The sequence below is a fragment of the Dissoconium aciculare genome, assembly GCF_010015565.1.
Source record: "Dissoconium aciculare CBS 342.82 unplaced genomic scaffold K489scaffold_2, whole genome shotgun sequence".
NCBI classification, from domain to species: Eukaryota; Fungi; Ascomycota; class Dothideomycetes; order Mycosphaerellales; family Dissoconiaceae; genus Dissoconium; species Dissoconium aciculare.
In genome coordinates, this window is record NW_022984952.1 from 2,238,601 (window position 1) to 2,254,827 (window position 16,227).

At 51.3% G+C, this 16,227-nt stretch overlaps 7 protein-coding genes across 7 annotated transcripts; 2 read left to right on the top strand and 5 right to left on the bottom strand.

The window, feature by feature from the left end:
* Nucleotides 1-1,415: 1,415 nt before the first annotated feature.
* On the bottom strand, nucleotides 1,416-2,606 carry K489DRAFT_407370 (uncharacterized protein; the record flags this gene model as incomplete). Its single annotated transcript, XM_033607358.1, has 1 exon — nucleotides 1,416-2,606. The coding sequence occupies one exon, from the start codon at nucleotides 2,604-2,606 to the stop codon at nucleotides 1,416-1,418; it is 1,191 nt and encodes a 396-aa protein (XP_033463692.1).
* Nucleotides 2,607-3,535: 929 nt separating this feature from the next.
* On the bottom strand, nucleotides 3,536-4,804 carry K489DRAFT_313639 (FAD/NAD(P)-binding domain-containing protein; the record flags this gene model as incomplete). The annotated part of the gene is made up of 1 exon (XM_033600952.1): nucleotides 3,536-4,804. The coding sequence occupies one exon, from the start codon at nucleotides 4,802-4,804 to the stop codon at nucleotides 3,536-3,538; it is 1,269 nt and encodes a 422-aa protein (XP_033463693.1).
* Nucleotides 4,805-5,956: 1,152 nt separating this feature from the next.
* Nucleotides 5,957-7,947, bottom strand: K489DRAFT_351375 (cytochrome P450; the record flags this gene model as incomplete). The annotated part of the gene is made up of 2 exons (XM_033602443.1): nucleotides 6,549-7,947; nucleotides 5,957-6,493 (listed from the first exon to the last, which is right to left on the bottom strand). Exons 1-2 carry the CDS (start codon nucleotides 7,674-7,676, stop codon nucleotides 5,957-5,959), a joined length of 1,665 nt encoding a protein of 554 aa, XP_033463694.1. The 5' UTR covers nucleotides 7,677-7,947.
* A 492-nt stretch (nucleotides 7,948-8,439) lies between these two features.
* On the top strand, nucleotides 8,440-10,419 carry K489DRAFT_392757 (MFS general substrate transporter). The gene is made up of 4 exons (XM_033606749.1): nucleotides 8,440-8,799; nucleotides 8,870-9,151; nucleotides 9,216-9,627; nucleotides 9,691-10,419. Exons 1-4 carry the CDS (start codon nucleotides 8,562-8,564, stop codon nucleotides 10,115-10,117), a joined length of 1,359 nt encoding a protein of 452 aa, XP_033463695.1. The 5' UTR covers nucleotides 8,440-8,561; the 3' UTR covers nucleotides 10,118-10,419.
* A 1,607-nt stretch (nucleotides 10,420-12,026) lies between these two features.
* K489DRAFT_122261 (uncharacterized protein) lies at nucleotides 12,027-13,809 on the top strand. The gene has a single exon (XM_033598975.1). The coding sequence runs from the start codon at nucleotides 12,188-12,190 to the stop codon at nucleotides 13,694-13,696; it is 1,509 nt and encodes a 502-aa protein (XP_033463696.1). The 5' UTR covers nucleotides 12,027-12,187; the 3' UTR covers nucleotides 13,697-13,809.
* Nucleotides 13,810-14,033: 224 nt separating this feature from the next.
* Nucleotides 14,034-14,736, bottom strand: K489DRAFT_367851 (uncharacterized protein; the record flags this gene model as incomplete). Its single annotated transcript, XM_033602897.1, has 2 exons — nucleotides 14,034-14,326; nucleotides 14,496-14,736. 2 exons carry the CDS (start codon nucleotides 14,734-14,736, stop codon nucleotides 14,034-14,036), a joined length of 534 nt encoding a protein of 177 aa, XP_033463697.1.
* A 329-nt stretch (nucleotides 14,737-15,065) lies between these two features.
* K489DRAFT_386908 (alpha/beta-hydrolase) lies at nucleotides 15,066-16,161 on the bottom strand (the record flags this gene model as incomplete). Its single annotated transcript, XM_033606271.1, has 4 exons — nucleotides 15,066-15,567; nucleotides 15,659-15,798; nucleotides 15,864-15,986; nucleotides 16,042-16,161. The coding sequence occupies 4 exons, from the start codon at nucleotides 16,159-16,161 to the stop codon at nucleotides 15,066-15,068; spliced, it is 885 nt and encodes a 294-aa protein (XP_033463698.1).
* Nucleotides 16,162-16,227: the final 66 nt, after the last annotated feature.

Consider the following 16,227-nt stretch of genomic DNA (forward strand, 5'->3'; position numbering starts at 1 on the left):
TCATTTACAAAAATAATTAGCATTGCTATGGGTCAGTCAGACAATGGATGAGCGTTGCCTTTCACAGGAAGAAGCTCGGCTAGCCTCCGACCAGGATGCTCATGGATCGATATTGTCGCGCCTCGGAGGCCCACATTCATGTTTGCATGGCCATAATTTTCCTCGTAGTACTCCAGATTCCTGTGTGGAAGACCTCCAGGGCACAGGTTACGTCTTATGTTGTTACATATGGGACAATCTATATCAGTCTTCAGCAGTTGGGACATCTTTACAGAAAGACTCATGCCAGGTTCAATATAGGGATGCCGTGCAAGCTTGTAATTCATGATCTTCTCGAGAAGACCCTCAAAGACACAATCGGCGTTTGATTTGGCAGACTTCACGTCATCGAGTGGTGTGGCATGGGATAGCCTTCGTATCGATCCAAGTTCATTAGCCCCACCCCGGCGACTTTGCTGCAAGACATTCGGCTGAGTCCCGAAAAGCAACTCGAACTCGGTCGCTTGAGTCCAGTCAATGTCCCGAGTCTCAATTAGGCCGTCGGCATCTGAATCGACATATACCGAGCTGTCGCATGAAGTCGCAAGTGTTAGAATGAAATACGCCATTGACCGCACCTATGCAACGAGTGCGGGGTCTTACGCCGAATTTCCCATGGCTGTTGCGCTCCAGGGCTGTTTGAAATGCTGTGCTGACCAACAGTTTTCCTCTTTGGGGGTCGATTGTTTGAGACCTTGTGTGTGCCTATATGGCAACCGTCTAGCGATGCGATAGACGAGAAGCGCAATGATCAGCAAGCACGTATGAGGTCAGTGGCTGAGTGCGCATCTGTGAACGTTTCCCCGCGAAGTCTTGAGGAGCAATTACGGCGACGAATGTTCAATGTAAGAAGACGCTGAAACGACAATTACATCCACGTAGAGTGCTGAAATATTTTGAACTTTTGAAAGTTCAGCATCGCCCAAGCACCGATACCATGAGACTGTTGATGTATCGCTTGTGGTATATCATCACACCGCCTGTTGCCAGCTTTTGACATGCGATATCTGCCTAGTCGTCTCCTCTACGCGGTCACAACTCCGTAAATGTCAATTCTTCGAGATGCCCGCTCTGGTGCGCTGGTTGCACCGCAGACTAAGGGCTTATCTTGATTGTTGGATCGACGCTCGATTGCCTGGCATTTTCTCGATCAACCTTATCATCGCCTCAGTCTAAAATATTGATCTCGCCTGATCAGCATCAATGCATCGATGCTATTGGGTGAATACTTCGTAGTTATATATGAGATTCGGAGGTATCGTCTTTGTCGCTGGTAGCGGTGGTAGCAAGGTAATCATCGTGCGTTCGAATGGGGAGAATTTGGGACGATATTTGGTGCTTTGAATACATCTTCACATTGAAGACATGCCTATCGTTCATCTTGATGCGGATGCAGCCATAAAACTGGCCGCGTTGCCTTCGAAGTTTCCCTCGGCCAGCCGGCGCAGAAGTCCAGCATAGGCCCGAACCCATTGTGCTTCTCTCAGTCCTGGATGCTTCGCCGCTGAATCCTTGTCTGATTTCTTAGCTGCGTGAATTATCGTATAGTTGTTCCATCGCTTGACTTCGTAAGGGTCGACGAAAATAGTATTGAGGCACTGTTTCAAGACAAGTGAAGTCAATGCGGCAGCTCCGTAATAGCAAAGGCCGCGGAACCAGAAAGCTGCCATAGAAGGGGCTTCACCTTCGTCCCCCACGAAGAACGTCAGAACCACCACGACTGACATTGTCAACAACACTAAACCCCATAGTATACCAATGGTGTAGATTGGTATCAATACAGCATCGGTGATGAGTCTCGCTCTTTCCACATCCGCTTGAATCTGAGCCAGGGCATTTGGAGGACAGATATGAACATGCTTGTCAACTTGTGTGAAGCCAATCTCGACCTTCCCGAGGTACTGTGGACGTAATAGTGAAGTTACACCAGTCCCGATCGCATCGAAATCAAGATACGACAGGTCTCGCGTCACCTGAAAGCACTTGCGTATGCTTTTGTGAGCGCAATAGAGATCGCACCATTTGCGCAGGTCGTGGAAATCGCCAGAGTTTTCGCTAACACTGTCCTCGATACCGGGCGCCGGATCAAGCTTCACCAAAATGTGAAACCAATCTGTAGTTTTGAAGGCTTCACCACAATGAGTGCCATCGAGCCCCCGAAGTGGCACGCAAAAATCGAAATCCACAACGATGTTCTGTGGTTGGGATCTGTCGCGGCGAGAGCCGCGTACCCTCATGTAGATCTGCACAGGTAACAGGTTCAGATACTGTATAATGTATTTGTACAAGTTGTCGGCATCTTGAAGCTCATTTGCGGAGCGCATACTTCTGCTCTCCTTCAATTTCTTACTACACGAGAAATCAGAGATATTGTCAAAGTCCACGCCCAGTCCGGGAAGAATTATTCGCTCGTAAGGGTCTTTCAGAGGAGCGGTATTTTGTCGCACCGCGATGGGAAGCGCGTCGGCCTTTCTTGTGTGATGCTCAATTGTGCCGTCGACTGCGACTTGCAGAAGCGGTATCTCAGCTCCATCTTGGGCAGTATCGGCTAATGTCTGTATATCCATGTTACTATAGGACTCATGGAATGTCCGCCGTAAATTTGGTGGTGGACTTCACAGGCGCGCAATGAAGTAAACTATGATCGGTCACATCAAATCAGCTCACCAGTGAATTTGGATGTCGTCAGCCTGACTTATTGTAGTTGTTCGGTATGTCGCTCCGATGCTTCAATAGATACCGATCAAGCGACCCCAGGGGCCTCGTTTGGCGAAAACGTGACCTAAAACAATATAGGGCCCGTGTTTTTTGAACTCACACATGGCGCAGCACGCACGATGACATCCGCATGTGAGGCGGAGCATAAGCCGCCACCAAGAAGGACAGCATAAAGTTTTGCTCATCCTCGCGTCGAGCTGCTGTGCATGATGACCTAGATAAGTATGAAAGAACCCTGGAATGTATAGAAGAATGTATATAGCCATTCAAACCGGACGGGCGATGCGGATGACTCATCAGAAAATGACTTTCACCGACGACTGATATGCCAGCTGCCTACAGATGTATCATCGCATAACATTTCGTTTTCACAAAGCTCTCGGAGTGCCACATTTCATTAGACCAATACTCGTCTTCATGTCAACTCGGCAATATACGCAGCCACCGTAAGATTGCCGCAACAATTATAGTGCAATGGATTGTGGATTGACCTTGAACCGAAAAGCTTGGGGTGCATTCTTGTGGCGGCGCTTTACAATTTGTGTGGATCTCGATTGATTCATCCATCGTCCTTTCACCTACCACTGAGGCACGACATGGTATCGGGATGCATTTTGATCAAGGGCTGACTTGATCAAAGCTTGGAGTGATTAGGGGTACACCATTATACAACGTTTCACCGTCTCGACTCATCGCATAACATGTCAAGACCAGGATTTTATCTAGAATTCGCCGACAAGGTCCTGATTTTGCTGTGATGCAGCATGATCATCTCATTCTACGGCACCAGCGATAACGGAACCTCCATAATGTCATACATGATAACATCGCGATCTGTTCCAACTCCAAAATACTGGAGATTTGCTGCTTTGTACAACTGAAATCCGATACCGATTCCAAGCTCCCGAATCCTTTGCATGAAAGGGCTCACAGTGTGACGACCTGTTGCACGGCCTACAGATGCTTTGCCGATCTCCGACGTACGAGGTCGTCTGACTGTTTGATAGAGTGAGAAAACGTCCGAAAGAGGTCGTGAATTATCTTCCAAGAGGCGGGAAAGTAGGAATGCGTCTTCCAATGCCATGGATGTGCCTTGTCCCAGATGAGGCGGCATGGCGTGTGCGGCATCTCCCATTAGTAAGCAATGGTCTGAAAACCACTTCGATTCGGCAGGAAGTTTGAAGACGGGATAAAACTTGATCGAATCCGTCTTTTGAACAACATCCTTGAGGGTCTGGATCCAGGCTCCTGTCGCACCTTCGAGGGATCCCAAGAGCTGATCCTTGAACCGATTCACCTCTCGCTCGCCAGTCGCCTGCCAGCCTTCACGGCTATGATCACCTGGGAGAGGTACTGATTGAGAGAAGAACCAATACAAATGATTGCCTTCTCGAGAGTACGGCGAAAGTCCAAGCATACCGTTGGTCGTCATCGTAGCATGCAAGGCAGGTTCGATCGGAAAATTTGCCGCTTCAAGTGCACTGGTTGGTAGAAGTCCAAACATGTTAGATATACCCGTGTATTCTGGATGTACCGATGGGTCGATGTGCAGTGACCGGACGGCTGAATGGATGCCATCACAGCCAAGTAGCAATTCGCCTCTGTCATGGTGGCCATCGGCGAAGGTAACGCCAACATCGCTTCCTGTCTCCTCGATCGACTTTAGTTGTTTTGAGAAGTGAATGGTAATCTTCTGCTCGTGCACTGCCTCCATCAAGACGTCCATCAGATCGCCTCGGAGGATCCGCATGTACTCGAAATTGACGTCCTTACGGGTGGCAGCTGCGCGATCGAGATCAACCAGAACCTCGCTTCGCGTAGAATGCAACATCAGATGCGACCCAGAGAATGCTCGAGCCTGGATACGAGGAAGAAGACCAAGACGATCCAACAAACGCACTCCGTTGGGAGGAAGTTGAATGGCACCTCCAATGTTGCTCGGCTTGGCTCGAAGCTCGTAAATAACTGGCTGCGCATTGTTGGCCAGCTTCAATCTCAGGGCTGTGATCAGGCCCGCGGGGCCTGCGCCAATGATGATGACCTTCATGTTTTCCAATTTAACGATTCATAAAAAGAAAATTGTGTATAAGCCGATCGAGCACCGTCGTCCATCGCAGGCCGACACACCGGATCTGCCATAATAAGTGCGAGGCTCTAATCTCGTTGCCTGAAAGATATTATATTACTTCACGTCGCTTCCGCCGCCAGCACGCATGAATTTAGAGCAGTCCCCGCAATTGATAGACGTTGTTATGGTTCGTACCAGGAGCCCCGCAGCCCATGGGACATTTGCGGAGACACATGCCATTATTTGTTCCCAGGCCTTGGTTTTGTAGCTGTTGTCGCAGTGAGTACCTGCGCCCGGAAATCTCGCCGGTCTGCTCACGGAGCTCCAGCATTCAGTAATGCCTGGAGTTTGACTTTTCCCACCCATGTACTCAGACTTCTAACCTTGCGTTGTCTGACGAGCCATTTGCGGCCGCAGGATTGGGAGCCCAGACGGCCTTGCAGACGATTGCGCCTGGCCAGACTCCCGTAATCGAGGGGGATTCGTCGCGCTGGAGACAATTCGGTAAGGCTTGTCCTTGCACTAATCTGGTGAAGGGAGATGGTGAATGATCCGGTTCAGGCATTGCCTAGGCAAGTCATCATGAAGAGCAAGCGGCGAGATTCCTTTTCGAGGCACCAAGATTGTTACTTGTCTAAGTTATGCCCAGCGGCCGAGCATCATGCGCAAGTGTATTTTCACATACTCGGCGATATCTCTTTTGAGTTTGCATCCGCTGATCATGCACCGTGTCTTGTAGGGATTCTCAAGTTCGCATGCGGGTTTAGGGAAAACATGGATTTTGCATGTTAGGGTTACGAAGGCTCACCGTGAGTGTTTCGAGTTTGCCATCCATCAATGTGGACAAGACGCATGTGCGACAATCCCATCGCACTCGCACTACCTAGGTAGATCGATAGAGGAACTTGTACTTTCCGCCATATTGGCAGCACGTGAGAAGCCCTCATTTGCGCTGCATGTTTGCAAGGCATTGACAAGCATATGCACACCATCCAAACGCCCGCGTGAAGTCTTGTGACACAAGCACTGCAGTGACGGCTGTGCTGTGCCGAGAAATCATGGCTATCATTCATCTCTATAACAAAGCATGGGAAAAGCGTTCGTTCTCGGAAACCCATATACACCATCATTTCACCACCCCAGAAATTCAGCTTCGGCCTGGTAAGCATCAGAATAATGCTTAGAAATGTCGTCTGCCGAGCGCTTTTCCCTCATCCGCAACACCACGTCAAAGTCCTTTGGACGGAGGAAGAAGTTCTCGAATACGAAGCCCGTCTCCATACTCAAGTCGATCGTTGCTTCTCCTTCGGGCGGAAGGATATCGAATGCCCAAAGGATCTTGGCGAGGCCCAGAAGCAGGTTCTGCTTTGCCGCGTGCATTCCCGGGCAGATTCTTCTCCCGGTCCCAAACACGAACGTGACGCGCGATGCAGCCGTTTCGCCCTGTTCAGTCTTGTCGCGCAGCTCCGGTCGCATGCCCAGAGGGTGTCGCAGGTATCGCTCGGGAATGAATTCGTCGGGTCGATCGTAGTCTTCCTCAGAGTGATGGATATGCCATGCATTAATCAACACTGTGGTACCTTTGGGGATGTGGAAGCCATCGTAAACGTCGTCTTGGGATGTCGCTCGAGGGAACGCTTGAGGTGTGACAGAACGCCAGCGGTGGACCTAAGAAAAAACGTCTCAATTTGTGATATCTGATTGGCATCATTAACGAACATACCTCATTCCAAACAGCATCCATATATTTCAGGTCTGCGATATCTGACACGGTAGGCGGCAGATTTGACGTTATCCTGAGCACTTCTTCTCGCAACCGCGTTTGTACTTCTGGGTACTTGGCCAGGATCATAAGCACAACGCTCATGAACGCAAGGGATGTTCCTGAGCCGGCAGTCACCACGTGAAATGCAGTGTTGCCAATATCCGCGGTAGTAAACGTCTGATCCTTGTTGTCGCGCTGCTCCCGGAGCATACTTGCCAACATACTCTCCGACCCATTTGTCTTTCCTGCATCCAAAGCCTCGCGTTGTTCACCAGCGGCGCTCAAGAATTGAGTGCCACAATCGAACACGCCTTTCCGAACGCTGCGGGCCTTCTCTTTCCAGCGCGCCATGCCGAAGGAATCGGGAAGATAGCGCAACACCGGGAATATATCGAAGGGCTGCGGAGCGATGAGGGCGGCGTAGTCGATGCTACACTGACGGAAGTGCTTGATGCTGAAACCATATTTGTCCATCTCATCCGGACGCTTGCCACACACGCCAATGCAAGGTACACTCATTATCCATGTCAGAAGTATGTCTTGGAGTTGAGCCCTCCGCGCATCTGGTGAGTCCTTTAGCTTGACCAATAGCCTGGAGGTCTCAGCCTCATACACTGCACGGTGCCTTGTGAGTGCCCCGGGGCCGAAGAAGTGTGCGAACTCGCGGCGCCACCGGATAAGCCAAGGTGAGCTGTTCTGGAAGACAGCTGCCCTCAGATCTGTCTTGTGTACCCAAGTCCCACTCATATATTCCCAAGGACGGTCATTGTATAATGCGCCTCGTTGTTCAAAGAGCTCTGCTACCACACGACGGCTGTTCAACACAACGACATTGGTGGACCCTTTCTTGATTCCAAGCGGAGTATCGTTCCCATAGCGCCTAGCCCACGAGCTATACGTCAGAAACGGGAAAGTCCTATGTAACTGAAGGAGATTGCCCACGCCGGGGAATCCACGAGGTCCTGGAGGAAAGTTCTTCGGGCGGAGGGTAGCCAGTATGAATGCAAGAAGGTTGAGAGCGATGAAGAAAAACGTGCCCAGGATAAGGAATGTCGGCGAGAGCACTATTTTCGTCAAGCCTGCCATTGTGGATGCCGACGCTGCTTGAAATGAGGATACTGAAAATATTTGCGACCATGAGCAGGTCCCGAGTCGGCATGAATCATGTTGTAGGTATATTGTATGATTGAATCTGCTCTCTGCCCAATTACGAGTCCATAAGATTGTTCCATAAGACTACACCACAATCCTCATGACCAGGCTCTCTTCTCGACTCGATCACGTCGTTCTCAGGTTTGCAGCGTCGGTGTCAGTCAGGTTCTGACGTCTGCCCAGCCGGACAGACCGCCGAAAGTACTGATGGCGGGGGGTCTCCGATACAGCGGGCGCTAGATTCGGTATCGGAGTTCCGACCCTCGGAGACTAATGTAACAGCCCCGAAACAATCTTCGAGGCGATTCTCATTGGCTGATTGAGTTCATGGTGCTCACGTCCGTTTAGGCAGGTAGAACGGGTGGGACAAAGTTTCACTGTAATCCTTCCGCTGATGAGATACAACAACATATCTGGGTGGTGGACCGTGTCTGCGCTAGTCAAGCATGGAAGATCCCCACAGCAGCTTCGCTGCGGATGGACGGGGCGTGGGAAATTGGTCGGAACCTTATCGTATGTGTCCACACAGCATATTCCATTCCAAGGTTTGTAAGCTTCCCAGGGTCTCATCCCTTGATCGGCACGTTATCTCCGCTCTAGTTTTCACTGTGTGCATGTTTTACATACGTATGAACGTTATCTCCGGACCGTGAAGCTTTCAGTGTTCGCAATCTCCCCGGCCGCAATAATGACTATTCGAACTCACCACAACATGCACCAACTTCTGTTGTTTCGCGCATTTCAGAAAACCCTACACTCCTGAGAGCGACACTCCTTGGTCTTTCTGTTGATTCTGTTATCAACGAGTTCGTCTCTATCATGCAGGCTCAGGAAGGAACATTAGGACATGACGGCCGATCGGACTCAGTACCCGGCAATAGCATCAAGCTAGAACAAGATCACGACGATGACAGTAACAACAAAGCACACGATTTGAATGGCGAGAAGGAAGCGCAGGTCCTCAAAGACGCTGGGCCACCCGATGGAGGTTTTGCTGCGTGGTTAGTGGTGGCAGGGGCTTGGTGTTGCTCCTTCTCTGCGCCGGGCTGGGTCAACAGTAAGCTTGCTTTTTTGTCTTGCGATGTACAAACGGCCCACGAGGCTGACGAACGAACTCTGGTCCCTAGGCGTGGGAAGCTTTCAGCAGTACTACGAAGTTGGACCGCTACGCGGTTACTCCAGTTCCACCATCTCATGGATTCCCTCACTGCAAATATTCTTCCTCTTCTTTATGGGACCCGTGGTTGGATTTCTGTTCGACAAATATGGGCCGAGGCCCTTGATCATCGCAGGCACGCTGCTCCATGTCTTTGGGTTGATGATGGCGTCGTTGGCAACGACTTACTACCAGATCCTCTTGGCGCAGGGCGTTTGTAGTGCTATTGGCGTCGCCTTCATCTACCAGCCCGGTAAGTGCTATCGTACCCAAACACGACCGACCGGTAGAGCTGACGATGATCATGTCTGATGAAGCGCTTGCATGCATTTCCACTTGGTTCACACAAAAGCGAGGACTCGCAATGGGCATATTGACGACGGGCTCGTCTGTTGGAGGCGTGATATTCCCGATTATGATTAGTCGGATGATTCAGTCTGCTGGCTATGGATGGACACTCCGCACTGCTGCTTTCATTATCCTGGGTCTACAAATTGTTGCCATCCTCACCGTGCGCTCCAGGACGAAACCGGTTCCAAAGAGCATGCCAAAAGGGCGTCTTGCTGCACCATTCACCGAGATCCCTTTCCTGCTGTTGATGCTTGGAATTCTGGTCTTGACCTTTGGTATATTCCTACCTGTGGTGTATTTGGCTGCGCAGGGCTACCAAGAGGCACACGTATCGGAAGAGTTCTCGCAATACCTGGTCTCGATTTTCAACGCTGCAAGGTATTTGACTACATGAGGACTCGCTGACTGGTTCGACGATTCGCTAACTTCATTTTTCCACAGTCTTTTCGGTCGTCTGGCGACAGGATTTTTCGCAGACAGAATCGGACGATGGAACATGTTCATCATCGCCTGCATATTGTCCGGAGTAGCGCAATTGGCCGTCTGGATACCTGCGACCACGCCCTCAATAGCCATTGGCTTTGCCATCTTCTTCGGCGTGGCATCGGGTGCATTCATCGGTCTTTCCGGCGCTCTACCTATGTCGGTCTCCCCTCCAGCCGAGATAGGCTATCGTCTTGGCGTGGTATATCTAGTCCTCGCCGCTCCAGCGCTCGCTCTGGGTCCAATTGGTGGAGCGATCCTGCAGAGCTCAGGTGGGTGGCTGGGCGTGAAGCTGTTCGGTGGCATCATGTGCCTGGCAGGCGCTCTCGTAGTGCTGGCCTCGAGATTGCTGTACTCCGACAAGAAGCTTCTCAAAGTATTCTGAGCTCATATACATTTACCAGGCTGCCAAAGGCTCGGTCGTGTCTGGTCATCACGCTCGTCGACCCTGACTCGCATTCATCGCCGACGGCTAAACCATCTGCCGGCTCTACTCCTGGCAGAGTCTGAAGCGTGTGGTTTAGATTCGAGAACTGTCTTCGGTCGCTCATGGGAGAAATTGTTGTAAAGGGGAAAGAGTAGAGAGTCACGAGCAGACCCCTTGTGGAGAGCGGCGTATCTGCATCATAATTCAACGTGTGTTTACAGCAATCTTTCTTCGGTTCGCCTGGACATGAGTGACCGTGATGAGACCGAGAAGAATCGCCTCCGTGCAGGGGCAGTGCATGCAGTGAGCGTGTATTGTGATACAACCTTGGAATTACCATCCCCGGCTGGTTGGTTGCGGGGACGTCCGCAAAGGGCTTAGTTTCTTTGGTGACCTCCAGGGCCCCTTTCATCACTACCTATGTGCCTATCTAAGTACCTAGGTATACCCGAACTCCCTCATACCAGCATGTATACCCTCGCTTTCAACCACTCTCGGGTTGGACTCCAGCAACCTCGAGCATCTCGTCCTAGTCGCGTGTTTGAAGAAGACTGCTTCGGCCCGTCTCACAAACACGTTCAGTCTTACTCGCAGCACTCTCATTTACAGCGACGAGGTCACCATGTAGATCGCGAGCGAGCGAGCAAGTTCGACGTTCAATTTCAGTGTGGGTCTTTTCGGTACGGATACGGTCATGCATGACGTGACGCACATGGCGATTATACGTCGTGACGAGCGACGCGCCATAAACAGACATTGCTCTCCGAGATAAGCTATAAGCTCATACAGAGTCATTGGCGGAAGCTTGGATTGAAAGCTTGGTCGGGACCGTCCTTGCACTCCAGGGCTCACAACAACATCATTTGCCCCATTTATTGCGACAAGCAACTCCTTGCGCCCTTGCGAGCGTCCGATCTTCGCTCTGTAACCTCTGACGTGCTAGATCGAAAGCATTCATGTTTGTCCTTGAATCGTCGGAAGGATGCGTGCATTGTCGGGACTGGAGCGGCCATTAGGCGAGAACTTCCTTCGCCTCGGCGTCGCAAGGGTGATTGCGCTGGCAGGAATGTGCCAAGTAAGCTATCCCGGGGATGCAGCCGGGGTACAATTGGATCCTACGAATAAGCCAACGACCAATTAAATCAGCTGCACATGACACTGAAGATCCACTGGTCTACCGCAGATCTCCTCCACCTTATCGCTTACCCTGGCACCAATACAACAACGGCGCGCATCCTGAAACTCTTCAGGCCATGTTCTGCAGCTGACGTTGTTCCTCGGAGTAAAATTTTCTTTGATTGCAGATCATGACCATTTTGAGTAGAATTGCAATCTTCTGGAGGAGACTGAGTAAGCTGAGATGAGATTCAGGGAGGTTCGGCGGTGCCTTGTTCTCATCGTCGCATTCGGAGAATAATTTTCCTCGAGTTCGATCAGGCGGGCGGGCGGTAGGCCGCGCATGCTCGTGTCAGAACTTTCACGATATGCAGCATATCATCATTCCAACGACCTTCGCAAGCAGGGTACAAGTGGAAGCATGGTCCTTGGCCGTATAAATCCTCGTGGAAGCCGTGTGGCACGAGCGGTACCGTACGAGCTGGTAGCCTGTTACCGGCTACAACACTGTACACCTCAGCGTGCAAGATCAACACCGACCTCGCTTAATACTGAACTAGGCGCACCTGCGTGCAGCCTTGCGGATTGATCGGCGGTTGCCGTGCCTTCAGAACTCTAAAGTTGGCAGTAGCATTCTCATGCTTGACGAGACGACGCACTTGGGCTTGGGTGCCTGCCAGCGCCGTCGAAGGAAGCGAGGAAACGCCAACCTGTCATCGTACGTCGTCGCCAATCGATGCGCCGTCGTAGATCAGCAGCGCCGTCGCGTAGCCTTTCGTGCTCAAATGCCTTTGGGATTATCTTCACATCGTACCAGGCACACCCGAGTGGGTATCATCCTTTTCTTCGAAAGCTCTTCCTCGGCCCGTTCGCGTCGTGTTGTCACAGCATCGCAAGACTGGAGAAGCGGATATGGCCGACTCCATGAGTAGGCGAAGCGCCTGCGATCGTTGTCGGCGACAAAAACTCCGCTGCGTTCGCATCTTTCCAGGCTTTCCATGTCAGCGATGCGAAAATGCAAAATACATGTGCTGCACCAGCCAGTCTACGTCGGTGGGAGACACAGGCAGCTCCGTTGATTCTGGACCGCCGCACTCAAGAGTACAGGCTGGCCATCCGTCCAGGCAGGGATCGCAGCCCTGGCTTGAGGATTTGTCCACCGCGAACAGCGACTTCAACGACTACTTGAAGTTCCATCTCTCAGATCTGGATGACGCTGAGCTGGAGATGTTCGATGGGGACCGTGGGCTAGCGCAGCTGACTGGGGTGCCTCAAGGATGGGATCGTGAGCAAATGGACTTCGCCAATAACAAGGTACCATCCCGTGGACCCTGGGAGACGAATGCGGTGAATAGCCTTTTTCAAAGCTCACTTACGACACCCGGTACCGCTCCGTTGAATTTGCAATATCCAAACGCCATCTCTAAATCAGACCAGAACCGGACCGGACGGCCAGGAATCGCATTCGAATCTCATCTTGGCCGTATCGCTGACCCGAACCCATCAAGTCGAAGGTACGAAGGGAATAGCATTCCGGCATCCGCAAGCTCGAAGTCGCCTCAGGAAGAGAGGGACTTCGCTCATGAGCATTGTCAGTCTGGACAAATGGATGACGTGAAGATATTCACAACGAAAATACTCGATTGTAGCAAGCGCATGACGGCAGGTAATGAGGAATTCGTCCAAGAGCGACGGAATTCTTCAGGCATGTCCAGAGCAAGCTCCGCAAACACGGGATCGACAGGCCCGGGCTTCTCCGGTACTAGAAGATTCATTGAGATGATCTTTAGTGAGTCTCAGGCATTCTCGACAGTCCTGCGCCGCATCCAGTATCAACAATTCAAAGCAGCTGCAAGTCGAGATTCTCGATCTTCGCCGTCATCACAGATGTCGTTACAGATGTCGTTACAGATGTCAACGATGCCTTCACCAGAGCAATCTGATAGATCTTCCCAAGATGCGCACGATCCGAGCGAATTTGCTCTTGACTTCCAATGCTCGTTGGCCATCGTCTCTTGCTACGCAAGCATGATACAGGGTTTTGACAAAGCCTTTCAGGAGATCTTGACTTTGATGAAGGAGGCAGAGCAAAATGGACACATCGCAGGACTTTCGGATTGCATTCCTAACGTGTCCGTTGGAAGAGCGGACTGCGGAAGTGGTTCGACCATCCAGATCATGTCCCTGACGTATATAGGCTTAGCGATCATAGAAAACATAGAGGATCTGATCGGAATTACAACAGCACCGGAATGTTCGAGAGATGGTCTGCTTTGCGGAGTGCAATCACAAGGCTTGCTCGATGCGCTCTTCGGACAGAAGGATCTCGCCCACCAGGAGACTGATGGAACCCGTGTTGCTCGGGTGAAACGTACTATAGAGGACATTCAAGAAGCAAGCAGAATCGCGCGACGGAGATAATGTCTCTACGTGTCTGAGCCGCAGTAAGAATTCAACTAAATATTATCGCACTGCCCATGCTCCTCGAACCAAGTGGCACCATAACACCAAGTCCCGGCCTATCCTCGAAGTCGGTATCGGAGACGCGACGTCCGTCCACATTCATGTCGTGGGACCACTTGAGAGAACGTGGAAACTTCTCACACACACCTCTTCCGAGACCGGGAATACTTGTTGCTACTTGATTTACCGAACGAAGCTTACCTGGTCTTCATCTCCGTTGGGAATTTCAAAATCGAATGCTGTTAGCTGCTCGGCGAAAGGATAGAGCAAGCTCGATGCGATGCTGACAGCGTGGTCAGCCGAGAAGCGGAAGAGAAATAAAATGGTCGCACGCATGACACGGTGCTGCTGCCAGGTCTCCATACCGCTCATGTTCGCCCAAGGCTCGATAGCGCTCCAGTGCAGCCTGGTCCTCGTGAAAGCTGACGAAGCCATATTCGTAGTCCTTGCTGAACGACGCGGTCCCTGTCAAGGCCTGTTCGCCAAGGAACGCGCATTTGACATGCGGCCATTGCCTCACCGCCTTCATCTCCCGGACGAAAGTGTCTCGATGCTCTTGCGAGACATCGGGTTTGAATTTGAGAAGGACTGAATAGAGCGCAGTCAGCAATGTCATTTCACATCAATACTTCGCCTCGGTGGCAGTGATGATGAGGCGGAGCGAGCCCGGATTAACGCACCCATGTGAACAAGCATGGTAGATGACGATTGCTGGTCCGCTCCAGGATTGCAGCAGGTCCGGAAATATCACACTGACGCCCTTTGAAGTCTCTGTAGTTGATGTCAGCAGCGACGGACCGGAGCGCAGTGTCGGAGGCACGGCCGGAGTGGACCCTGGCTCGGAGTCGGTCCTCCGCCGCCGAACAAGCAGATCGGGGGAGGTAATCTGCTTGGTATGGACGGAGGATCGACATGCCACACTCGCCAAGGATTTCCGAATGCGTCATCACTGCACAAGCCTTCACGAAATCACCGGCAGCCGCACCACCAGATGTCATTCTCGGGCGCTTTACTACCTGGCGGTGCGTGTCAGGACTGGAACTTTGCTAATTTTGCTCACATCCATGAGCGCCTGCTCATGAGTTATGCTGCTTTGCACACATATCCCCTCGGTTGCAACGAAATGCGACCCTCATGAATCACACGCGAGGTCTATGCCTTTCTGTCCTACTTCAAAGGTTCTCGGAGGATGAAGCGGCTTTAACCTTCACTGCGTCAACCGCTTTCATTTATCGTGACCATTTGAGTAAGTTCGATGGTGCCAGTAACACATACGATCGTCACATCTTTGTGGCTGCATTACAGATATTCAAATGCTATGCGACGACTAGAATTTCATCCGTCGCTTCAAGAAGTCTAGCTGTCGCTCCAAGATACTCTCGACATCCCCGAAAATCCAGTCCAGATGACCCTTGCCCTTCAAAATATCCAGTTCCTTCGGCTCACCCATCTGTTCAAAACAAGCTAGCTGCTCCTTTGTCGGACAAGAAACGTCAAATTCAGGTGTCACCATCATTGCTGGTGTCGGAGAGACGTGCTGGATGATGTTCATCAGGTTCCACGACAGACTCTTGTAATATGTCTGCACCGAGATTCTATTCTCCACAGGTATGCCGAGCCTTTCGAGTGCGGGCATCATCTCGGCGGCTATCTGCAAGCCATTGGGAATGCTCCCGTCTTCGTTTACGTACGGAAGATACAGAGGCTCTTCTCCAGCCAAGCGAGCAGCGCGATCATGCATGGCAAGCTCTAGAATCGGCTGACGCCGTTCTGGGAGCCCTGTCGAGTCGATCAATGGCGCAACTGCTATCGCAGCCCGCACTCGTTTGCTGTGTATCGATCAACATGGGAAACCCTTGGGAGGAGCTGGCCTGCGCCATCGGCATAACCGAACGACGATTTCAGGGTAACGGTACTTACTCAAACGCGGTTGCTGATAGAGTAACATTGCCGCCAAAGCATAAACCCCACAGAGCAATTCTGTCTTCTTCCACCAGAGGCTGCTCGAGGAACCACGTAATTGCATCATGCAGATGTTCCGCTTGCCTTCGGGCATCAATCTGCAGGCTATCATCAGATACTGTTGTGCTTGTCTCAAAATCGAATTGACATTAGACCTGCTTACGTCGTTTCGAGGTTCTCCATCGCTTGCACCGAGTCCGCATGGATCATACAAGAGGCAAGTAATGCCTCGTCCTTGAAACCACTTGGCGAGATCGGGGAGAATCGCGTCCTTCGGCATGTTAAACTATCGTAGTTTTAGCTTCACCTGGCAATCCGGGTTTCTCTTGAGGGGAACATACCCCCGGCGACATGATCATTCCTGGGCCACGTTGAGCTGCGGGAAAGAGCCATCCTCGCAGCGTCAAGCCGTCAAGAGTCTTGAACTCAACATCGACTCTTCCGTTCTCTGTTACAGTCATGTTGTCGGAAAGTAGATGTAGAACACGAAAATGATCTCAGAATAACCGCAACCTCAATACTTAGCA

Bases quoted from the DNA above. Each gene is read 5' to 3' on its own strand.
- K489DRAFT_122261 (XM_033598975.1), top strand. From the start codon at position 12,188: ATGGCCGACTCCATGAGTAGGCGAAGCGCCTGCGATCGTTGTCGGCGA.
- K489DRAFT_392757 (XM_033606749.1), top strand. From the start codon at position 8,562: ATGCAGGCTCAGGAAGGAACATTAGGACATGACGGCCGATCGGACTCA. The intron at 9,152-9,215 runs GTAAGTGCTATC...TGTCTGATGAAG, and splicing joins CGCCTTCATCTACCAGCCCG to CGCTTGCATGCATTTCCACT. The intron at 9,628-9,690 runs GTATTTGACTAC...ATTTTTCCACAG, and splicing joins TCGATTTTCAACGCTGCAAG to TCTTTTCGGTCGTCTGGCGA.